General features: G+C 38.5%; 1 protein-coding gene across 3 annotated transcripts in view; it reads right to left on the reverse strand.

Annotated features, from left to right (window-relative positions):
- Positions 1–752: 752 nt before the first annotated feature.
- The window catches only part of elmo1 (engulfment and cell motility 1 (ced-12 homolog, C. elegans)), a 48,609-nt gene continuing 23,575 nt past the window's right edge, over positions 753–25,786 (reverse strand). Inside the window, exons 3-24 of one of the 3 annotated variants that reach the window (XM_077506886.1) lie at positions 22,451–22,591; positions 21,394–21,434; positions 21,233–21,305; positions 21,100–21,150; positions 20,025–20,194; positions 18,019–18,054; positions 17,062–17,161; positions 16,807–16,958; positions 15,768–15,846; positions 15,361–15,402; positions 14,456–14,506; positions 14,243–14,365; positions 13,171–13,299; positions 12,220–12,324; positions 12,027–12,135; positions 9,635–9,771; positions 4,264–4,427; positions 3,502–3,614; positions 2,751–2,858; positions 2,595–2,677; positions 2,456–2,533; positions 753–1,738 (exon numbers count right to left, since the gene is read on the reverse strand). In XM_077506886.1, coding sequence (XP_077363012.1) covers positions 1,538–1,738; positions 2,456–2,533; positions 2,595–2,677; positions 2,751–2,858; positions 3,502–3,614; positions 4,264–4,427; positions 9,635–9,771; positions 12,027–12,135; positions 12,220–12,324; positions 13,171–13,299; positions 14,243–14,365; positions 14,456–14,506; positions 15,361–15,402; positions 15,768–15,846; positions 16,807–16,958; positions 17,062–17,161; positions 18,019–18,054; positions 20,025–20,194; positions 21,100–21,150; positions 21,233–21,305; positions 21,394–21,434; positions 22,451–22,528 — 2,223 coding nt within the window. In that variant the 5' untranslated portion in view covers positions 22,529–22,591 and the 3' untranslated portion in view covers positions 753–1,537. Of the gene's footprint in view, positions 1,739–2,455; positions 2,534–2,594; positions 2,678–2,750; positions 2,859–3,501; positions 3,615–4,263; positions 4,428–8,933; positions 9,303–9,634; positions 9,772–12,026; positions 12,136–12,219; positions 12,325–13,170; positions 13,300–14,242; positions 14,366–14,455; positions 14,507–15,360; positions 15,403–15,767; positions 15,847–16,806; positions 16,959–17,061; positions 17,162–18,018; positions 18,055–20,024; positions 20,195–21,099; positions 21,151–21,232; positions 21,306–21,393; positions 21,435–22,450; positions 22,592–25,786 lie in introns of those variants that run through there. The other 2 variants (XM_077506887.1, XM_077506888.1) reach the window with 2 other exon arrangements.

Raw genomic sequence — 25,786 nt, forward strand, 5'->3', positions numbered from 1 at the left:
ATACAAGAGGTTCAGGCATGTAAGATAACAAGAATGTCTGTTCTCAATCACGTGGAAATAAATGTGTCAAAGCAAGCATTTGAACTTTTAAACAGCCTTACAAGATAGTTTAGCTTAGCTCAAATGTTTGCCAGGAGGAGACCTGAAAAGTCTCCTGAAGCCACGCCTCAAACAACGGCAAGTCAGCCATTTTGGAGCCTGGAGACAGAAATAAAAATCACCACCACCTGAAACTTAATTGAGTCTGTTTAATAATTGATATATTTAATAAAAACACACAAATTGCCGTTTTGTAGTCAATCTGGCCGTTGTGTTGAAGATGCAAGCCTGTGGACAGAAATGAGAATTCGAAACGAGAATTCGAAACACTCGATACAACGGGTTTGTTTGTGAATACGCCTAAACACGCACAGCAAGTCGGCCATTTTAGGCTCAATTTGGAGATTTTCACCTGTGGGTAAAAATACAATTAACACGCATGCTTAGAAATATGCTTGATTCAGTGCGCGTAATTATTAAGATTTTTGTGGGGGATCGAACCCGCGATCGTCTGCACCGCATGCAAAGTTTTTACCTCTCGTCCACTTCATCAGAATGTCCGCCGCCGTCCCTGCGTGGCTTTTCTCCGGGTACTCCGGCTCTCCTCCCACATTCCAACGACATGCATGGCAGCAGGTTAAAAATCGAACACTTGAAATTGTCCCCAGGTGTGAACGATTGTTTGTTTGTGAATTTACAAAAATAAAACAGTACATCTTTCAACCTTTAATGTAAACAGCAGTTTTGTGGAGCTTTGGAAAAAAAATTCTACAGACAAAACATGATGGGTTTAAATAGGAGGACGTGTGTGTCGGGGCTTGTAAATACTGTATTTTATACATATACATATATATATAAAAATCATACTAGGAAATCACAACCATGATCTGTTTTTAAATTAAAAATACATTAACTTTCATTTTTTTGCCAACACAATAGCTTCCCTTTTCCACTCAAAAAAAAAACACACAAAAAAAAAAATTTAGAACAGCTTCACAATTAAAAAAATAACCACTAAATGATAAAGTAAATATTGCTTAGGAATGTGGTGTACAGCAGTCATTCAGGGATTTTGTGACAAAAGAAAAAGTTGTAACAGTCTTGAGCAGACAAGTGAGTTTTTTTTTGTTTGTTTTTTAAGTACTTCTTGTGGTGTGGTGGTGGTGGTGGGGGGGGGGAACATTTAGCTGCCACGAATATGGCGAAACTCGTGTCATGTGACAGGAAATAAACAAGTGGACTACAACTAACATGGCCGTCCCTCCCTGCACAGAAGCCCTGAGGACAAATCATACTTAAAAAAAAAAAAAAAAGTGTCTTGATTTTAAGGGAACACTTCCTGGTTTCTTCTGGTCTCCATAGCAACAAGGAAGACCAAAAAAAAAAAAAAAACTATCACAGTTCTTGAAATTGTCCAGTTTTAAGGAAGGGGAAAAAAAAAAAAAAAAAAAAAAAAGGTCCAGTGAGTACAGCAGGGCTAAACTAAAGCTAAACTAAGCTAGTTACAATCGTAAACAAAGTCATAGTTGCTGGGCTCTTTGGGAATGGGGGGCGGGGCTTCGGGGATCTGAATGTTCTCCAGGTCCAGCAGGCGGAGCTTCATCTCCATGGAGAGCAGCGTGTCCATGTCGGATTTGGTGTAGTCGCTGCTCATCTCCTTGCCCAGGAGCGCGTTCAGACCGTCCGTCCACACGCAGTACTGCGATGGCATATACCGGGGGAAAATAAATAAATAAATAAAAATAGCTTGAAAAAATACCAGTAATGACCAACTTGACACACTTAATGTGAACTGGGGGGAAAAAAAAGAAAAAAAAGAGGAAAATACATGCTAATACAACTAGCTACTCCTACATATAGCATCAAGTCACAATTAGCTAGCTTTAGCTTCTTGTAACTTGGAAAAAGTAGCTAGCTCTTGTTAGCAGTAGTCACTGTTAGCTGCCTGTGGCTTTTTTTTCCTCATTTAGAAATATATATATATATATATATATATATATATATATATATATATATATATATATATATATGATATTGTGAGCTTTTTTTCTCCCCACATTTTCTCCCCACTTATCGTGATCATATCGTATCGTGATGTTTGGTTATCGCTACATCCCTAGCTGCCATTAGCCACTATACATAATGGGCATCCTCTAATTTCCATTAGCTGCTAGCTGCTGCTATTTAGCTTGTTTTTTTCTTAGCTTCCAGCTGCTCATATGAGCTGCCAGTGACTTTTTGTTGCAGCTAGCTCAGTGGCTAATGCTTGGTGTGGGTAGCTACTTTTAACTTCCTGTCGCGTAGCCACTGTTAGCTTCCTGTAGCATCTTATGACTTCTAACGTTAGCATCTAACATTAGCATCTCATCCATACAACCATTAGCTCAAACGTTAGCCGACACTGCGCTCGTCTCACCTCATGCTTGTCCGGAGCGATAAAGTTTAAGTACTCGTCTGACTCGTAGAGGATGGAGAAGGCTAACTCCAGCACCTCCTGTAAGGGGGGAGAATTATTAGTATGCTCGTCAACGATAGCACTGTTAGCATTAGCGCACCTTGTTCTGCTTGAGCGCGCCCTTCTCCTTCATGTGCGGACAGTCTTTCCCCGTCACAACGGCCTTGATGTCCGCCACGGGCACTGCACACAAAACGCGCGACGCTCAACATACATATCGTCAACGGGGCTCACGTGACAAAATGGCGGCACTCACGTTTGTCCTGCAGGGAGTCGTGCGGTACCTCCCCTTGGGGACTCTCCTCAAGGTCCCCGTAGTGAAGGACCTTGTGGTTGGGGGACAGCCGGCAGTACCAGAACTTGTCTACAAGCAGGACAAAAAAAAAAAAGAAAAGTCATGAGACATTCAAAGCAAACTAGTGACTTGAAATGGATGGACTTATGTTTCATGCTAGGCTAAGGAGTTAGCAGGTTGCTAGCATGCGCTTGTTAGCTGCTAGCAGCTTCTCATAAAGCTTTCTTTTTATTTTGTAGCTTCTGAAATGAGTGGCTAGCAAGAACCACCGCCAGCTTCGTCAAGCTAATGCTAGGGGTGTAACGATATCCAAACATCACGATACGATATGAAGGCCGCGATACGATAATTATCACAATACTGTGGTGAGGATGGCGATACAAAAAACGTCACAATATTGCAAAAAAAAACAAAAAAAAAACAAAAAACAAAAAAAAACAACTAAAAAGACAATATTGTGCTTTTGTACAATACAGCAATGGAAAATATAAAAATATAAATAAAATATACACACACACACCATTTTTATAGAAATACAACAATATTCTGTAGGCCTTGCGAAATCAGTCAAACAGGAGTGAAGGGGAAAATGGCGGCGAGTGACTGACAACAACGATATATTGTGGGCAATTTAATATGGCGGTATCGCGTAATTGTATTGTTACATCCCTAGCTAACGCTAGCCGCTAGTAGCTAGCGCCAGCGAGGTCACCTTGTCTCCGGCGACTGCTGATCTTCCTGAAGCACGTTCCCTCGCACAGTCGGTTGAGCCGCTGCTGTTTGATCAGCTCCATAATCTCCGGCTGGATCTTCTCCCGCAGCTCCCTGCACGTTAGCACGTTAGCATCCCGTCAAACTCAAGAAATCGGTGTCTTGGTTCACCAGAAGACTGAGGATGATTGAGAAGGGTGGATCGATCCAAATATCGCTATTATCGATACTAAGTCATTTTCAAAAATATCCACAAAAGAAGTGCAACAAATTTTTAGTGATTTTTTTTTTTGTACTTGTAGTTTCTGAAAAGTATATGATAAATAATTTGTCTAAATTTGTCCTATCATCACTTTGTGCACACAAAAAAAAATGTGATGATGTAATGTGGAAAAAAGTATTGATAAAGTATATCAAGTCTACAAAAGTACAGTATTTAAAGTCTATCAACAAATTTTGTCCTAAATTTGTCCTTTGTTTAAAAAGGAATAACACTTAAATGTTGAAAATTGATTGTGATGAAGCAATTCAATGATACTGCTACCTTAATTAAACCAGACTTTTCGAAATTTATCAGATCGATACCAAAATATCGCACACCAGTAGAGGTTGTATTTGTGGATCATGTACGCGAGTGCTCTATCTGCATGTGTCCATTATGCAAATGACAAAAAAGGGGGCGGGGCGTTTTGAACAAAAATCATGAAAAAAGAAAAGCCACTCCAACATTATTGCAAACGATGGCGTCGATTGGCTGACTCACAGGATGGGGCGGGACTGGAAGTCCTCCTGGTTCATCCTCTCCGACTGTCGGATCTTGAGGATCTCGGCGTAGCTCAGGTTCTGCAGGCGGCTCTTGAACTGGTCCAGCGAGTTAGGCTTCAGCGTCAGCGCGCGCATGATCTGCTCCCGCACCACCTGCATCACCTGTGTCGCAGGGAAGGGCGGAGTCAGCCACGGGAAATCAAAAGGTGATCCTCGTCATCGGGCCGACAAAGACCCGCCTCCCCGCCGCCGCTAATCGCCACTTAAGTGGGAGAAAGCGCCGAGACGACACGGGTGGTAGCGCGGATAATCTTCTTAAATCAAAAGTGACGAGGGACAACTTGACTTTTCAGATGGAGATGATTTATTTTTTTTCTCTCTCATCATTTCCTGGCATGTGAAGAAATGACATGATGTCACAAGGTGCGATGGCGCCCATCCCGGATGAATGGAGGAACAAAACTGCCAATGTTAACCAAATAAATAAATGACTAAAAGTGAAAATGTAAACAAATATAAAAAAAATAATTTTGAAAAGTATATCCAAAAAAATAAATATAGACTTCCGGTGACGTAATGACTGAGACAACACGCTAAAAGGGAAGCTCCCGTCGAAAAGTTACAATTGACCTTGACAACTTAATTTACACTCGGTATTTAGACCCAATTAGGACGTTCGAGTTGAGTTATAACAGTAAACAAAGCAAAAGCTCGAACAGACGTGAAACTACGTGAGCCGAAACGGAGAGAAGAAGGTCCGCTAGCCCAGCTAAGGCTAAAGCTAAGAGTCGCTCGCCAGAGAGGCTGGAGCTCTCAGACATACTAGGTGAGCTGAAAAAAATAAGACGTGAAAACTAGGATGGGCATAACCAAGCGAAAGTGTCGTTGGAGAAGATGGAAAAGTCGACGGAGGACTTAAAAGACCAAATGACGAAGCATGAAGGAAGGCTGAGGGGATGAGACACGAGAGAGCTCTCGGGTACCTGTTGCGACGTGACTGGGATCTCACGGCAAGATGTAAAAACCTTCAAAACAGGCTCAGACGTCACAATCTGAGGATTTACCAAGTACCGGAGGGCAGTGAAAGCCGGGATATGGTCCTTTTTTGTTAAGAACTTGATTCACGGGACTCTACAGCAACAAGTAGGAGCCGAATTGATCATCGAGAGAGCACACAGAGCACCCGTGCCGAAATCCCCCGACCACAAGGCTCATCCTCGGTCCACAATTGTGAGATTCCTTGACTTCACCACAAAGGAAGCTGTGCTCCGCCTGGCGTGTCGACAGAAACAAACGCTGTTTCAAAACAAACCCATCTACTTTGATCACGACTACTCCCCTGGTCTGCAAAGGAAAAGAGCCCAGGTTGGTTTTGTCATTAAACAGCTGAAGATGAAAGGCATCCGGGCAAAAACGCCCCTACCCTGCTTGATTCGGGAGAGAAGACGTTCTCAACGCTGACTGAAGCGGCACAGATGCTGAAGGAGATGGCAAGTGACGTCAAAGTGGACGAGCTCAAAGGCGACGGATGGACACAGATGGGAGGTGGAACATCGCTCGCCGTCGAGGATTACAAAGCCCTCTTGAAGGAGTCAAACTGATGACTGTGAACGGTAACAAAGTGGGGGGGGAAAAAAGAACAAGAAAAAAAAGGCTTTGAAAATATAAGGAAGATGGTTGGGTTACATAAGGTTTTTTTTTGTTTAATGTACAATTTTACTTCAAGTGAGTGTCTTTTTATTTTTATTTTTTTAATAAGGGTACATTACATATTTGTTGTCAAGTTAAGAATTAATATACTAAATCTAAAGAGGGGATGCATATCCATGTTCAGTCTAACACATGAGTGGAATACACATTTTGTGGCTTCAACACAACAATCGCCACATGGGCATTTTGCCATTATTTCCCAGAGATACATCGTCACATATCTCTGCCCTGTTACAACTGAGAATCGGTCCTGTTTGGATCAGTTGGTGATTTGGAAGCTTTTGTTTTTGTCTTGCATATTCTGACCCATTGTTCGAGTTCTACCTTGACAATTGTTTTGGGCATCCAAAAGGTTAATAGAGAGGCAAACACATATTACCTTAGGATCACTTACTAACTTCTGTGGGAGGAGAGAAAAAATGAACAGAAAATCGATATTTAAAAAACAAAAAAAACGATAAAACATGGCAATTAATAATTTCCATTTAAATTTATTTTTTGGATATAATTTTCAAATGATATTTTTTCGTAGCCGTTTGTATTTTCATTTATTCATTTTGAATTTTGCCAGTTCTGGTCCTCCATCCCGGACGAGCTCCATCGAGCGCATCACGTTGGATAGACAGACAACACGACGTCCGTGAAGTGAACGGCAAGAGCGAGCGAGTCGTATCCCAGCATGCATCAGCAGCGAGACGCCACAAACGGCAACCGGAGAGCGCTGATGCGTGCGTGCAAACAGAACGGAGAGCAAACGCCGTCACGCTAATGGATGATGATCTCGGGTTAGTGGAGCGTGCTTCAATATTAGCGCAGGCCAACTTGCGCTTGCACTTATTTAATGAACACACAAGGGCTTCCCAAAAAAAAATAAAAATAAAAAAAAAATAAAAAAAAAGAACCCCGGGCGATTGGCAAGCCTCTCAGCTTCTGACCGTGTAGAAAAAAAAAAGAAAAAAAAAAGAGAAGCTCACTGAGGGAGTGGGAGGTGAAGCAGGCTGATAAAAATAGCGCGTCTGAACGCAACAAAAGATGGGGGGGGGGGCTGGCTCCACACAGCCCAAAGGAGGAAGAGTTGCAGAAACAAAAGGAGGCGCCCGCCCAACGAGTCACGGGAAAGAAAAGATCACAACGGTGGGAGTCGATTGCACTACTACACGGCGGAGGAAGCGCCCGAAACGTGCTGCTAACCGGCAATTATGTCCCAAAGACACTTTTCGGATCGTCTCACCTTGGGACGGACTTACAAATGACAAGCTCCACTTGAGGGAAGACTCAATCATATTCTTCAATCACTGGGAGAAATCAAACAGTTGGATTCGAACAAAACCAGGAAGAGGGAAACACTTTGGATCAGAATCAAAAGCCAAAGCACACGTTCATTAAAACAGCTTTTCCCGGGATTACAGAAGAGTAATCCTGCCTTGAGGGAATATTTGGGATCTTCATTAAAACATATTTTTTGAAGGACTCAGGTGAAAGGAGGCGCAAGTATCGGGTTAATGTTGCTAATCCAGGATTTGGCAAATCTTGCGTTTAAGTGGGGAAAACGTTTCAAGCACTAATCCCAAATTGAGGAACATCAGAAATCGGGATGCTAGTTTGTGCACCTATCACGACTCCATTCGGATTACATTTTTTCACCGGACTAAAGCTAGGTTAGACTAGACTAAAACCCTCATTAATAAACAATAACTGGACTAAAATCATGATGCATTTTCATCGACTAATAAAGACGAGACGAAAATGTACTTCTGGACTAAAATCTATCGACATTTTAGTTCATGAACAAAAAGGAGATTTGATTTTTGCAAAATCTCGTCTGCTCATTTGTCACTGTGACCGTGTCATGTGACACGCCCCCTTTTCAAATTTACAGCTAGCAAGTGCACAAACACATGGGACAGAAAGGAGGCGGAGTCCCAGTGAAAGGCTAAAATAAATATATTAATATATATTAATCCAAAGGCTATAACGGTCCCAACAATAATGTTAATCTGACCGCTAACTAATGGTGGCTAGCTTACTAGCTAATATAGCATGGAGCCACAGTAGCCACTGTAATTGTGTGTCAAGTTGTTCTTAATCAAAAAGATGAAAGAAAATTTTATGTAAAATATTTGAGATCTGAAATGTTCAAGATTATCTGATGACAAAAAAAAAAAAAATACAGGGTTAAAATAACTGTCTTGACTAAAACGTTGACAGTTTTTGTTGACTAAAACTAGACAAATAAAAAGATGTTTTCTTGGACTAAAATAAAGACTAAAATGCTCGATTTATAGTCGACGAAAAACGGAATCAACAAAAACGGGATGAGGTTGGTTAACTCGGATTTAAAATTTAGAAGCAGGATGGAAACTGGACTAAAACTGAGACTAAATTGAAAAATGATGAATAAATAAAATTAACACTAGTTGTAATTGTGGGGAATAATGACAAATCCAATAGCATTTTTATTTATTCATTTTTTTGAAAACCACTGGATCCGAACAATCCTGAGTCAAACGTCCCAAGAACGTGCTAATCCAGGATTGTGATAATCTCGGAATATTTGGGAAAGAATCCCAAATCCGAATAATGAAAGCGAAAACCGTGATGACAATTTGGATGATGGGATTGGAAAGCAACGCAAGGGAAATAGAAAAGTATTGAGTCGGCGCTTAATCCCATGTTGACCCCCAATAATTCCCCCGGGATAAAAACATCAGCGGATTGACGAAACACCAAGCGATTCTTGAGGTGACAAACGTGAGCGTGCGTGTGCCTTAATCCCATTCATAACAAAGATTTAAACCCCTCCACACCCACACCCACACAGTGATGTGTATAATCCAGGGGATTATTTTGCAATTTGGGTCGTCGGCATGCCCATCCTCCATCTTCCAGGTAACAACAAACACTCCCTTCTCATCCTGACCCCTCCCCCGCTTCCTCACGCGCACACTTCCTACTTACATGTCAGCTCCATGGCTGCGAGCGTGCGACTGATTCCCGAATCCTCTGCAGCTTGGGTGGACCGAGAAGAGGATGAGGATTTTGATGAGGAGGAGGAGGGAGTGCGAGGTGAGGGGGGGTGCGGCGGCAGATGGCCGTCTGGCTGATGGCGGCGAGCGCGTCGTCGTCGTTTTGTCTCTCCCGGCGTATTCCTTTTGACGAAGTACTCCCGTCGCGAGGAAAATTCCCCAACGCGTCCGTTACCTGCCTTCTTCGTCTTCCCTTTTCCCCTCCTTCTCTCTCTCTCTCTCTTTCTCTCTCTCGGTCGGATGTTGATCTACGCTTTTCAGCGCCTCTGATTGGACGCGCGCCACCGCCAATTGCGACACGGCCAGAGGGTCACATGATGTGCGTGTGTGGGGAGGAGTCACTACATCAGAGATAAGATGGGAGGCGGGAGGGAAGATGACAACAATGCAAGGCCCAAACGGCGTCTAGCAACGGCGCGTCATTGGAGGAGGGTTGCTATGGCAACGGGTAACGGTTGCCTAGCAGTCGGGCGCCGTTAGCATCAGAGTCCTTGCCGCTGTTGATATGCACGAGCCGTGGATTAAATCATATCTTGTTTTTTTTCTGGGTCTGCCCATGATCGACTTTTCGAGCAAAAACGGAAACGATGTTCGGGTGTTGAATTTAATAATTAAAAAAAAAAAAAAAGTGACCTTGTTGAAGTCCTCGCTGGTGGCCCTCATCTCCTTCCAGGTCTTGTTGAGCAGCTGGATGCAAATGCAGAAGAACTCCTCGAAGGAGCGATCGTGCGTGAAGAACATCGGGTGGAAGTCGTGGCAGTTCTCACCGGCTGCGGGAACGCAAGCACATGGGGGGTAACATAACAAAAAAAAAAAAAGCACGGAATGTCAAATCGTCTTTGCCCATTGAAATGAATGCAAATGTCATTAATCCGTTCCAGACACTTTTTCCTAGCATGTTTTTTTTTTTAAATAAAAAAAGAAGAAACTTTAATATTTCCTTTGGGAGGTTCCATGTTTATCTAGCAATTGAACACAATATTGTGGTGGGCCTTGCAAAAATCAGTCCAAATCCAGTAAAACAGCCGGGAGCAAAGGGGGAAATGGCTGCAAATGAATGAGTTACTAACAAAAAATGTCACTTTAATATAAAACATAAAGTAATGGTATAACAGGGATCTGTCCACATATGTTGCTACAATATCAAATTGTAAACAATGTAATTTTGCAGCCTATCTATGGTATTTTGCAGTACGTGTTAGCATTAAGCTAAGGGTGGGGGTGTGGCTGTCAAACTTTGGACACACCTGACTTAACTGAAGCCCCTTTTTCGCACAAAATTTCTGCATTGCTCTTCTCTATAAACAGCAACTAATACGCTAAAAAAAAAAAAAAAACCCGCAGGACTAAAACCCGCTGACATCATGGGACGTGCGTGCCTTGGCTGAGGTCAGCGGGGCCCCGCTGTCATCCGAGTCTATTTTGGTGCCTGTGTGTGTGTGTTGCTCGAGGGCCCGCAAATGTGTGACGTCAGCTCGTTAGTGGGCTGGACACCATGCAAATGAGGCCTGCAGGGGAGGGGTGGGGTGGTGGGTGGGGGTGACTTTAGCGGGCACAGCGCCACCTCTGACATCTGCCAACATCCACTATGTGCATGTAAAGGAGAGTCACCTTGTAGCGAAGCCACATGATGAATGCACAGTGAAAGATGTCATCCTCGCTCTAATTGCCAGCCTCATGCACCGCTGTGACAAGACTCAAGTGGGTGCGTGCGCGTCTGGCGAGCAATGTCAGCACCATTTTACAGTCCAGTGTGTGTGCGTGTGTACATGTAAAGTAGGTAGGCTACAGCAAACACAAAAAAAGTGTCAACTCATGCGCTCTAGCTCCAAGACAAGGATATATGCAAAAATTACAAAAATAAATTATATACATATATATATATATATATATATATATATATATATATATATATATATATAAAATAAACAAAAAATAAAAAAGAAACACAAATAACTGAATGAATAAAAAAAGTTTATATTTATAAAAAAATATAGTAAGAAAAATAAATTGAATTAGTCACGTCAATTCAATTCAATTAAAAATATTCAATTTCTAAAATACATAACACGCAATTTGATACAATTATTTTAATATCAAAATTAAATTCAATTAAAAAAATAAAGAAAAATACAAAAGCAAATAACTGAATGAACAAAAACAATAAAAATTTATATTCAGAAAAAAAAATGAAGAAAAGAAAAGAAAAATGAATTTGTAATGTCAATTCAATTAATTTAAAAATATTCAATTAATAAAATACATAAAACACAACCAATTCGATAACATAATTTTAAAATATCCAAATTAAATACAATTAAAATAATAGCACTCACATTGTTAGCATTAGCACACAATCCAAATTAAGTCCTTAAAGTCAACTTTTAGTATTTTCGCGCAAGATTAAAAATTGCAAAGGTTGATAAATGCATGGGTGATAACTATGCCACGCCTCTAACTTGAAAGTCGAAGCGAAAAGGCCTCAACTTAGACGTTGACGCTGCCAAGCGGCGTCGAAGCACCGTGGGAACATCTGCGCTAATCGCCCCTAATGAGCTTAGCAGCTAATTGCGGCGGCGGGCGGGCGACTCGCTTCTCCTTCACGTCAAGTCAAGGAAGCGCGACCACTACGCTTCCGTTTTGTTTCCACATCAAACGACCGTCGACTCGTTTTCATGCGACCGTTTCATCATTGAGACGCCACTCGAATCCCAAATGACGACTCGCCGCAGATTCGTTCCGAGTTTCTCCGAGCGTTGTGGCGCCGAGCCAGCGCAAAGCAGATGGAGAGCCGGGAGCGGGCCGGCAGATGGAGAAAGGATACAAAAATAAAGAAATATATCAATAAATAATAAAGCGCAGGCAGAGATGGAGACGTGCCAGCAAGCAAAAAAGAACACAAATAAGAAACATCTGCTGTCAACAGAGTCCAACTTGAGCTTATTAGCCAAGAAGAAACGATGTCAATATGGCTCAGAATGCAAACAAAACTACTGTACATGGATATGGTTTGCGTGTGACTTACGCAGCTCGCCCACTTTGAGGATCTCGCAGAGCATCTTTGTGAGTTCGATGCTGCTGCGTCCGAACGGACACTCGTGCTTGTCCTCCCGACTGCTGTTCTCCAGAACAATCTGGAAATCAACAGGTTTTTTGTTTTGTTTTTTAAATGGGGGGGGGTCATTTTTTGCATTTTTTGCATATGATTGTGGACTCACCCTGATGTAGGCGTCCTGGTGGTGCCGGGCAAAGTACAGCATGTTGTCCAGTGCCAACATCCCGGGAGGAATCTGGGTGAAATCCACTGCCGGGTTCACGTGGTTCTGGAAAGAAGGGGAATATAAATAAAGAAGGAAAGAAATTAGAATAATTTTATTATTATATTTTTTGTGGAAGTCTGCACTGGGGAAATTCCAGTCACAAACGCGCAGCAGACACGTCCACGTCAAAATTTAGCAGTAATAACCTTAAAAATTGTGCATATATTTGTGGCGATTGGGGGGTCATGTATTTTACAATTTTAAAAAATGTGCAGAATTTCACAAGTTACTTCATGTTAAAGATTCGATTGCTCTTAATATGGAAAGGAAAATTCACTGAGGCGCCACCAGCCTTTTACAAATGCAATTATGCCATTTAGTGGCAGAAAAATGACCAAATCAATATCTCTCGTTTTTTTAAAGTGCAACTTTTGAATTTTAACTCAAATTTATTAATTATGAAATTACTGTATCAATTCCTAAAAGACACAGCCATATTTCACTTTTTTTCCCCACTTTGTACAACAGTATAAAAACTTAGAAAATAGTAATTTTATTGTAAATTTAGGACATATAAAATTCGCAATTAATCATGAGTTAAACGACTGAAGTCATGCGATTAATTACGATGAAAATTTTTAATCTCCTGACACCCCTATATATATATATATATATATATATATATATATATATATATATATATATATATATATATGTGCACATATGGTAAACACGCACCATTGATGCTAGCTTTATTAGCTTGTCTATGGTGTTTTGCAATATGTGTTAGCATTGAGCTAGCTAGACTTTCAGAAGACATAATTAATGTCTCTCGCAAAATGCAAATTTTTGCTTGCAACTCAGACAAAATGATAATAATAAAAAATTTTCTTCATTGAGGCCGCTTACAATGAATCCGAGCTTCTTGTAGTCGCGCGTGTACATGGATTTGCGCTTCTCCATGCTGCCGCCGTTGTTGGGCTCGCAGTCCACGTCGAAGGCGATCCGACGCAGCTCGAAGATGATGTCCCGCTGAGCCTAAGGGAGAAAAATAATTAAATAAATAAATAAATCACATTTGCTTCACTCCTAGAAAAATTTAACATTCAAGTTATATTTTGTCTTGTAAAAATAATTTATAAAAAAAAAAAAAACATGTTGACTCTCATCAAACTTTGCCTTTGTTTGTTTTCTTGTTAATATTTCTTTCCTTGTTGGAGGCTTCCCTAATTGCAATTTTACCTGGAGAAAAAAAATCCCTGATAAAATGCCAATTTTTATAAAATAATGATTTTTCTTCATAAATTAAATCTCATTTCCTCATCTTGTAAGACATTATTTTTTCTCTCTTTATTTCCTCAATATAGATTGAGTAGTCCATGCGCTATAAAAAAAAAAAACTATATATATATATATATATATATATATATATATATATATTGGAGTATTAACATTTTATTTTTGAAAGTTTTTTTTTTTAATTGGATTGTACACACTCAGAAAAAAAAAAAGATTTTCACTTTACTTAATTTTTTTTTTTTTTTACCAGATTTGTAGAAGCTTTCCCCCTCATAAAATTTTCATAAAAGTAGTGATTTATTTCCACATAAAAACATCTATCTTCATCAAATTTAAATATTTTCCCTGTAAATTAATATTTTCTAAAAAAAAAATTCACTTTACTTAATTACGACTTTTTAACCAGATTTGTAGAAGCTTTCTCCTCATAAAATGAAGATGATAACTTTATTATTAATAGCAATTTAACAACCACCACAGATAAATATTCTCATAAAATATTTTTCCCCTGTGAAATTGAGATGTTTTTTTTATTGTTTATATATATATATATATAGAAACAGTGAGTCTTGATATAGTTCGCCCCCTCCCCCCTATAAACTAATTTTGTAATTTAAAGTGAAGACTTTTTTTTTTTTTGTTATCCGAAGTTGTCATTGTGATATTTGATCCAAACACCAACCTGGTCCTGGGGGTCCATCTTGGTCATCATGCGGTCCTCCAGCAGGTTGAAGGTGAGAACCTGCAGAACGTACAGCTGGTGCGCCATCTCGTCGTTGATCGGCGTCGGGCTCCGGATCACGTTCTGACAAACGCAAAAAATACATCAGCCGAAATGAAACACAAAAAAAATAAAATAAAAAATAAGTCGGTGCGTGCCAGGTTGGGGTCTTACGCTGAGGATAATGGAGCGCAGTTGCTTCTGGGCCAAGATGTGCGCCATCTCCTACAAAAAACACAAAGAGGTGCTAATTAGGGATGGAACGATGTCCAAACATCACGAAAAATATTGTGCTTTTGTACAATACAGCAATGAAAAATCTAACATACATATATTGTGGCAGTTTTAATATCGAGATATCACAATACCGCCGTTATCGTTACATCCCTAAGTCATAATCAAACAAAAATGAAAACAAAATGAAATGACACATCAGCATGATAAAAACTAGACTAAGTGCAATTTCAGGAGAAATTGCGTGGGAATGCTGAAAGCTGAATGCTAATAGCTGAATGCTAGAGATAAATTATGAAATGATGACCTTCTGATTACTGGACAATGCACTTTGACAACTGTGCCACCAAGCAGTATCAGACAGCTGGTAATGATGGTAAGTTAAATGTACGGAAGTGGGTGTGGAAAGTAATAGAAAAAGTTCAATGACTGTCCCATTGAAAATAAACGGGGAAAAGTTGATATTTAACCTTACATTTAGCAAATACTGTAATTAATGTGGAATCAGACGATATATACCCCGCCCGGGTGGTGAGAATTTTTGAAGCTAGTTGAAATTTGAACAGTGTAAATTTGAAGTATTATGTGGGAGTTGTTACGCGGCAAAAAAAAAAAGTGTGGCGAATAAAAATCACAATAACATATGTGGGCACAATGACAATGAATGGCAATAAAGGAAAGACAAAATGGTGGGTGTATGGGTCCATATCAGGATATATTTCTTCTCTTTTTAGTCTGGCACAGTAAGAGCATTTGTTCATTTAAAAAAAAAAAAAAAAAAAACTTAACTCATTGACTGCCAACCCAATTCAAACAAATATTTGACATCTAATTGGTGCACTTACTGTCAGGGGACAATTTAGGATGTCCACAATGTGCTCATCGAACTAGCGCGTTGTTGTTGTTGTTGTCGTGTGCGGCGAGGAAACACAAAGTCAGAAAAAAAGACAAAACACCACAAGGTGAGCGAGAGTGACGGCGGCAAAGATGAAGACGAATAAAAAAAAAAAAAAACGAAAGAAAAGAAGGAGGAAAGCTTGGGTGCAGGATTACTGCAAAAAATAATTTTTTGTGTGATGTCATTGCAATGCGGCATTCCAGCATGTGTGGATGGGAGGAGGTGGGGGGCGGGGTCGTCATCCATTATTAAAGGACACAGCCAGCTGGACGGGCGCTGATGCAAGGAGGAAGTTTGGAAGTGCAGGCGAAAAGGGGGCGAGGGGGGAGGAAGAGTCAAGTCAAGTTTGCTTACTTGTCTCCTTTCCTCGGGAGCTTTGAGGAAGAGCGCGTTAATGACGGCGATGGTGTACGTCTGGATGTCCTGATCCGTCCTGCAATGACAAAAAGTTCACAATTAGGACGCAAAAATTATGTTGGGGGGGGGGTGAGTGAAAAAAATAAACAAAACCAAGTGAAACCTCAAGTGAATGCGAACGTATATTTGTATAAATTTCGGATATAGTCGTAATTATTTGCAAAAGCTATTCGTGGCAGGGTTCCGTCTCAATCCCCCTGACAATTGTAGGGCTTTCAACTGTATATGTATGGATATATATGTGTATTTCCTTGGAAATTACAATTTTTATGTCATGATATATTTATAGTATATAGTCATGATGATATATATATTTTTTTTTTTACATCAATTTTTGTCTATGTTTTTCCAGAATTTCTTTAAAATGTAAAATAAATGTTCAGTGTTTTTTGAAAAAAAAAAAAAAAAGGTTTGAGGGAAGAAAAAAAAAAAAAAATTATATAATAATCATTTTATTATATTTTATATTATTTTCACAGGCTGGCCAGGTCTGTCTCTATCCCCCACAATAGCAGGGTTCGATACAGCGACACACAGCAATAACTAAAATTTGCAGTAAATTGGAGGGGAAAAAAAAAAAAAGTTAGATAATGTGAATGTTATTTTTTGTAATAACTTTTTGCAAAATTCTGTTTTCATGTTGAAATTAACTTTTTTTTCTGATTTATTAATTTTTTTTTACAGGTTAATGTTTTTCACTTGAAATATACTATATATTTTTTAATCACGATTACAATTTTGTTTTTGATTCCCATAGAAATTGCACCAATTATTTCAACAAAAAAGAAATTTGACTTTTAAAAACACTAAAATTGATGTATTATTTATTTTCCTTATGACTATTTGGAGAACATTACAATTTTGGTTTAAAAAAAAAAAAAAAAAAAAAAAAAAAAACTCGACGCACCTCAAAATATGTTTTTGTTCCCCCCGTCTAAACATTTCATTTTCTCTTAATTTTTTTGTACTCGCTCACCCCTGCAAGTGCGGTATGAGCTGTCCGATGGTGATCTCCTGCGCCACCTTGTGGTAGAGGTCCTGACTGTTGAGCACCATGGACTCCAGGATGGCCAGTGAGCGCTGCAGCACGGCCGTGTCCATGGCCGCCTTGTTGACGTAGCCAGCGATCTGTTAACGTTTAAAAAACAAAACAGAGACGAGCGTCTTACACGTTCCGTGAAGCTCGCCGAACCTCGTTTGTTTTCGAGTCGCGGGCCGCGCTGATGCCGACCTTCTTGATGAAGGCCACGGAAAAGGTGTCCCAGGAGACGATCCCGTGGTCCATCAGCTCCACGAAGGCCGTCAGCGTGAACGAGAGCAGGTCGCCAAAACTGCAGTGCACACAGAGGGAACGTTTTTGAGTCACGCGTTTGATGTTCTGGTAGCGGCGGCGGACGAGGAAGAAGAAGAAGCAGCAGCAGCAAAAGCTCCGAACTTTAGTTGGAGAAGAGACGACGGAAAAGCGGGAGCGAGGCGGGCAAAAGCGGAGTTGTCAAACGCCGAGTCATGCAAAAAAAAAAAAAAAAAGGAGGAGGAAACAAACAGGAAGAGATGTCCCCAAAAGTCATTCCACACTTCCGTTTTTTTCATTTCGCTTCACGCTTCATTCGGACAGACGGTCATCACATTCTTGCTTTGTAGAATCATTTAATGAGTGTTAGTATTCTTTTAACCCCGTAATCATTGACAGCTTTATATTTAAATAAGTCTTTCAAGAGATCAAGGCTGTTAGTAAATACAAAATCATATAAAATTATTATTATTATTTATTTATTTTAATGGCACCAGCAGCGTTTGGTGAAAATTATTAAATTGTTGAAATTGTGATGAAGAAGTAACGGAAAGATGAAAAATGTGTCCATGATGACAGAAAGAGGCAAAATATTGTCAAATTGATGACAAAGTGAACCCCACCGTCACCCTCAACCGCCATGAATTGATGATCAATAAAAACATGCTGTTAATTGGGAACTAGTAAAAGAATGACCTGAAAAAAAAGAAGAAGAAGAAAGAAAAAAAAGAAGACATGCAACACAAAAACGGAAGCCTCGAATGAGTTTGCGATTTCCCAGAAGGCATTGGGGCCGCCGCTCGCAATCATGCGCACTCGATTGGCAGCATGTGAGAAGCAGAAGAGCACAGAACTGCGTGGGCGGGGCCCGGGGGTCTTTTGGGGGCGGGGTCTTACCAGGGTTTCATAATCTTCTGCAGTTTCTGATAACGCCTGCAAACATTTCACAAACTTTGCGGTCAAATGACACCAAAGAAAAACAAAAACAATTCATCAAATGAAATGGCATGGACAAAAAATAAATAAAATAGAATAACAGCCTAAATATGCTGTATACATGCAAAAAAAAAAAGTACAAATAAAACAAAAAGGAGTTCAGGAAATAAAAAAAAATAGAAAAATAGGTACAAAGCAAAAATAAGCAAACTAAAATTAAAAAAAAAAAAAACATTGAAAATAGAATAAAAACTACTAATGATAAATAAAAAAAATGTAATCAAAATAGAAATTAATAAAAAAAATATATAACAATACAACATAAGTGAATGAAGAAATAAAAAGAGTAAAAAAACAATTTACATAAGTAAATTAATTCAAATGATAAAAAATGTAAAAAAAAAAAACGAAATAAACAAATTTAACAGAAAATAAATACACTATTAATAAAACAAAAAATAAGGAATCTTTTAATTTAAAAAAGATACACATATTGATCATATACAGAAAGTAAATAAAATAAGCAAAAAAAATTATATAAACAAAAACAAATTTGCTGATACTATAAATGTGTCAATTCTAAAGTCAATTCTAAAGTATAAAAAAAAGTACAAATAAAACAAAAGGTTTAGGAAATAAAACAAATAGAAAAACCAAGTACAAAGCAAAAATAAGCAAACAAAAAAACAAAAAAAAACAAGTACATAGTAAGTAAATGAGAAAAAAACAATAAAATCAAAATAGAAATTAAATAGAAAAAAGGCCAGTTAGATTAGGTAAAAAAAATAAGTTAATAAAAAATAACATAAAACATAAGTGAATGAAGAAATAAAATGAGTAAAAAAAAGTTAGAGTAAATTAAAATAAAATAAAAAATGCAAAAAGAAAAAGAAAAAACATATATAACAATACATTTAACAGAAAATAAATACACTATGAATAAAACAAAAAATAAGGAATCTTTTAATTTAAAAAATACATATTGATCACATACAGAAAGTAAATAAAACAAGCAAAAAATTAATTCTATAAACAAAAACAAATTTGCTGCAACTATAAATGTGTTAATTCTAAAGTCCGTTCTGAAGTTGTTTTTTTAAGTAGAAATATTTGTAAAAAAAAATAAAAAATGCAATCGATTTCTACAATTACATGATGATGCTTTGAACAATCTGGTGACCAATTAAAAACAAACAACAATCAGCTGCTTGCTTGTTGCAGTAGAGGGCGCCATCTGCCTTTCACTTGTGCAATGCACAGCACGAGAAGTGTGATGAGCATAAACGGCTCCGTTTCACCATGCAAAACTTTATTTCACACACAAGTTGACAAAAAAAAAAAAATAAAATAAAATAAAATGCCCAGTGTGTGTGGGTGTGTGTGTATGTTCACGTGTAACTTTGCACGCACGCACACAAACACTCCCCATCACGGATGGAAAAAAAAAAAAGAAGTCCAGCTCAGGAAAAAGTGCCGTGACCTTTTTTAACCTTCAGTCGAGACAGCCGTCAGGTAGGGCAAAAGTATTGGGACACAAGCACGGACCCCATTTAAGCATGAAATGGAGTTGGCATCATTCAATACCATTGATGGAATTCATATTTGGACACAAACTGCAGAAAAACTATTTACTATTTAACAACACTTCAAAGGTCCATTCTTCACCCCATTTTTTAAAATGTTTGATGTTTTGGGATGAAACTGAACGCAGACATCCCAAAAACATAAAAAAAATAAAAATAAATGAAAAAAACATGGTGATGTGTTTTTCACATAGCAGCAACGATATATTCTATATGAAGAACGACTTCATTACCATCCTTTCTGTTTCAAGTGCTTTGCCGCCATCTTGTGGCACCTCCATGCAATTACATTTTGCGACAGAGCCCGGTCCCGTTTCCCCCTGCAAGATCGGCGGCTCGATACTTTTTTTTAAATTAATTAATTTTTTTTTTAATCAAACTTACTCGGTGCCGCTCTCTACCATCTGCGTGAGCAGCGAGATGCCGTCCATGTTGATGAAGTCCAAGGCGAAGGTGAGGTCGCGCGAGGCGCTGGCCAGGTCCTTCAGGGCCTCCAGCTTGGCGTCCATGCTGGACGACTGGATGCGCTCGTGCAGCTGCAGCGCCGTTTGGTACTGATGGACGGGGAAAAAGAAAGAAACGCACATTTTTGATCACTTTTCCCACCGTCGACGGGGGTTGTAATGATATCCAAACATCACCATACGATATTACCGCGATATGATAATTGGCACGATATTGTGGGGAGGTTGGCGATACAAAAAAGGTCACAATGTTTAAAAAAAAAAAAAAAAAAAGAGCTCATAGAAAAAGACAATATTGTGCTTTTGTACATTACAGCAATTAAAAATATTAAATATTTTTTATATATATGTGTGTATATATATATATATATGTATAATAGCAATTAAAAATATTAAATAGAAACAAATCTAAATTTAAATAGATAAAAAATATGAGCTCATACAAAAAAAAGCTTTTGTACATTACAGCAATTAAAAGTATTAAATATAAATAAATATATAATAGCAATTAAAAATATTAAATAAAAATAAATCTAAATATTATATATAAAAAATATGAGGCACTTACTTGCTCATGCACGCACACATTGAGTTCACAAGCACATTTTGTTCCCCTTCATCTGACCATTAGTGTAGATTTTAAAATATAGAAGGGCCAAAACATTTTATATGAAAATTAAACTGCACTAAAAATAAAAAATAAACAAAAAACTAGCCACCAGAGGGTGCTAGAACTGCACGAATGGAAATCAAACTGACTTCTTTTTTTTTTTTTTACAGATGTGCCACATTTAATATCGTGACATGACGACGACGACGATATATCGTGGGAGTTTTTATATCACGATATTGCCGTTATCGTTACATTCCTACTGTCGACTGCACGACACGCAACTAGCGGCACCGCTGCGCCCATCGTATCATTCCAACAACACTGTTGCTCCGCGTAACTTTTTGGTTATGACGGGATCATGCAGAAGCACAGCGCCACTTACAGAAGAGGTGGTCAAGCGCAGGATGGAGCCGTTCTTGATGTCGTTGCGATTCTGACGAACAATCAAAAAACATTTTTGAGATGACATCATGCAAGTATGTTTTTGTTTTGTTTTTTAAATATATGTGACAAACCTTTTCTGTGATGTAGAAATTTGTGGCGTCGGCGATCTGCAGTGCAAAATTTTCATGATTCCCCAGAGACCAACTGCAACAAAAACATTTCATTTATTCATGTGGGAAAATATAATATATATTTGACCGGGGGCAAAATTGGTGACTTTTTGTCGACTTACCCCTCGCACACTTCTTTAATGATGGCGGAGAGCGGCTTTTTCTGTGAGAATAAAAAAAGTAAAAACAAAAAGATGGTTAGTCAAGAAATGAATTCCATTTATTTTATCAAAATTGAACTTATAAATATAAAAAAATTTTCTTTTTGACAAACCTGAATTATTTTTCTTAATTCAAAATTTTCCCAGAATTTAATATCCCACATTAAAAAAAAAAAAAAAGATTTTTTTCACAATTTAATTTTTAAACATTTTTCCCCCCAAAAAATATTTTTTTCAAAATTGAAAAAAAATAACGCGCGAATTCCGATTTTTTTTTTCTAAATTGATTTTTTAAATATTTTTTTTTTCCAAAACAGATTTTTTTTTTTGCATTTTTTCCCCAAATTTAATGTCCCAAATAAAAAAAAAATAAAAAATAAAAAAACATTTAAAATGTTTTTCGTCAATATTGCAATGGTGGTTGAAAAAGCAAATATAGATGTGGGATTTTTTTCACAGCGAAATAGTTGTACACACAAACTTTATACCATCCACATGCCATGTGGGTGTTTGGGACACCCACTCTTTTCCCAGGGGGAAGGATTCGATACACACATTTTTACCACCGCAGAAAGACACTGAGAAATTGTGTGTACTACACACAAACAAAGGGTTGTTTTGATGAGGGGTCTCGCATGGCGTGACTCACGCCGCCACGGGCCGTTTGCGTGCGGATGACGAGGGATGAGGAAGGTGGTGATGAGGTGGAGGCGCTGCGCGTGCGTGTTGACATCGACAAGAGGCGACAAAGGAGGAAGAGGAGGAGGGGCAGCAGCTGTGTGAGGAAGAGGAGGAGGAGGAGGAAGAGCACGCCGCAGCGCAGCCGCGTCGCAACGCCTCGGAGGCACGAGGACGCCAACCTCTGCAGATGTTGGCGCGCTGAGGCCTGGCGCCCGTTGCCGTGGCGACGGCAAACTTTCACGAGCGGCGGCGCATGCGTGACTCATGGGGCGCACACGATAACGAAACGGCGTCTTCTGATCAGCCGTTTGGAAGTGCGCGCGTGGGTGCGCGTTACCTGGTCGATCTCCATGAGCTTGGGGAAGGCGCCCGGCCACTCGATGGCCACCTTGACGGTGTCGGCGGGCGGCGGCATGGCGGCCGGCCCGGGAGCTATCGCACCTCTTGTGGCTCAAGCTACGGGACGGATCATCCGCACCTGCAAACACAGCAAACGCACCTGAGTCACTTCCGACGAGGGGTGGGAACCTCACGATATGAGACGATATGCAATACAAGGTTCACCATAGCTATTATCTCACGATATGACGATACCGCGAGAATCGAGATGTTTGTCCCATCATGAAATAATCACAATAATATTATAAATAAATATCACTAAATAATACAAAATAATAAAAAAATAAAATAAAAAATTCATAATCTTATAATAAAATAATATAAATATAATATATAATACACTATAAATATAATATATGTAAAAATATAAATACAATAAATAAAATGATGAAATAAATATCAAATAAAAAATAATAATTAAAAAAATAATTCATTATCATAAAAATATAAATAAATATATAATACATTATAAATATAATGTATATATATATATAAATAAAATAATAAAAATAATAATGAAATAAATAAGTAAATAGCAATACATATAACATTTAAAATAAAAGTAAAAAAACAATTCATTATCATAAAAAAATCTAAATAAATATATAATACATTCTATATATATATATATATATATATATATATATATATATATATATATATATATATATATATATATATACAATAATAATAATAAAAGATAAATAATAAAAACAACTAAACTGACGAGTCTTTGCCTGAAGACTTGCGTCCATTTCCCCACCACTCTTATGAGGCGCTCCCCCTAGTGGCCCGCCAAGTAACTGCTCAATAAATCATGAACAATGGAGCCGTTATAGTGGCTGTATATGAACTACAAATATCACGATACTTGCGCAGGCGTATCGATAATCTATCGGGAGACAAAGTATTGCAATGTATCGCAATATCGATATATCGTCACACTCTTACTCGCAAGCCTGTCTCAGTAGACCTCCTTGCAACCGGCGTGGCGTGATCTTCCAACCCAAGCGTTAAGAGTGAGTCAGCCCATAATAATCCACAGCAGCTTTCTTCCTGCCAGCGGTCGCCATGGCAGCGGCTGCATCAATAGCGACCATGCATCTTTCTTTCCGAGGCTTTGTCACCCCCCCCCCCCCACCACAAAATAAAAGTGACTCACTCCCCTCCCCGCCCTCATCATTCACATTTGCATTCATTGACCAACCCCGGTTCGACTTGATGCCCTCCACCCCACGGAAAAAAAAAAGAATGAGGGCGTGACCTCAGTGGCCAATCCATTCATCTCGCACAAACTGTTGAGTGTACGTTGAGGATATGAAGCAACTTCCTTCCTCTTTCTCTTCATTCGTCATCTTTTCCTCAAGCAGCACCAAGCATTTGCCTTCAAAACTAGGGATGCACGATAATGCTATTTTCAAACGATACCGATAAACCAATCATTTAGAAAGGGACGATAATCGATAACTGATAAGTCGATAGTTGTTTGCAAAATTAACTTCAATACAAATATACTTTCGAGTCCTACTTGAAGTTTAACCATAAAGTTGAATTTTATTGATATTTCTGCTTCAAAGACAACAAGTAACTGCGGTTTATCTGTATGATGTCAAATTGGTCGACAATTGACAATAATTATTGGCGGATTTCTTTATTATCCGGTTTATTTGTATGACGTCAAATTGGTTGATAATTGCCGATAATTATTGCCGGATTTCTTTATTTTCCAGTTTATCTGTATGATGTCAAATTGGTCGATAATTGACAATAATTATTGGCGGATTTCTTTATTATCCGGTTTATCTGTATGACGTCAAATTGGTCAATAATTGACGATAATTATCGACAGATTTTTATTATCCGGTTTATCGGTTTGACATCAAATTGGTTGATACCGGTAATTATTGGCGGATTTCTTTATTAACTGGTTTATCTGTATGATGTTAAATTGGTCAATAATTGCTGATAATTATCGATAACAATTTTCCGGCCAATCCCCGATCTTTTAAAAAGACTGCCAATCCCAATTTTTGCCGATACCAATTTTTTTGCATTACAAGCAGCGTATACCTTCAGTGTTCCAATCTTGTTTTATTGGAAAACATTGAACAACATCGGCAAAATAATACAAATGGGTTGTTTTAACTGCACATGCAGTAGTTCTCTCAAATAAAAATAAAAATCCTTTTCGTGATCTCAGCTGAAGAGGACAATGGCTGACTTTTTCAGACCTGAGATTGGTGGAAAAGTTCGGTGGATTTCTAAGGAATCGGCTGATCGCCGATCATGCAAAATTAAGGAAATCAGGCCCGAAAAGTCGGCTGGCCAACCTATCGGTGTACCTCTAATTATCAGCCACTGATATTATCATGCATCCCTACTTTGAAACCAAACGGGAGGTAATAATCCGTCTGGCCAAAGAACTGACTACGCCAACGCTAACGCTAATGCTAAGTGTACCAGATAGCCGAAGGTGCAAATCCTGGAAGGGGTGACTTGAGAGCGGTCATGTGATCACACTGAGAGGTCACAACAACAAAGCGTGCCGGTCTCAGGTTGCCGGCGCACGTTCAAATCAAAAACAGAAATTGGAGACGGCGCCGTCGTTCGTCAAGCGTGAGCGTTTCACCTCCCGACCTCCAACGCTTGCAACTTGAGACGCACTCAAATCGAAATCATTGTTAGTTAGTGGGGTTATTAACACACAGAAAACCAGACCCTCCAAGAAAAAAAACTAAATCAGAAAAATCTCAAATTTAGTCTTGTAAAATGATTTTCTTTTCAAAAAAAAGCTATAGTACAATTTTGTTTATGTTTCCTTCGTATTATCACAAACAAATATGACTTCTCTTGCATAAACTATTTCACTGAAAACACTAATAGCATGAAGATGGCTTTTTTTGTTTGCCATTTGTTTCCTTGAGAAACTCAGGTCTCATAAAATTGACACTAATCTAGCAAAAATTACGCCTTTTTTCATGAAATGTTAACTTTTTCATGCAAAATTTAGATGACTAAATTAGATTTTTTTTTAATCCAAATAAGGAAAATAAATAGTTTTATTTTAGAAATATTTTTATTTTATTTGAGTTTTCATGTTGCATCATAAAATCATACTTTCTTGTCAGGTAAGATTCATAGTATAGTACTAATGTAAAAAAATAAATAAAATAAATAAATATATATATATATATATATATATATATATATATATATATATATACACACACACACACACACACACACACACACACACATATACATAATATCCAAA

The sequence above is a fragment of the Festucalex cinctus genome, chromosome 19 (assembly GCF_051991245.1).
Source record: "Festucalex cinctus isolate MCC-2025b chromosome 19, RoL_Fcin_1.0, whole genome shotgun sequence".
NCBI lineage: Eukaryota > Metazoa > Chordata > Actinopteri > Syngnathiformes > Syngnathidae > Festucalex > Festucalex cinctus.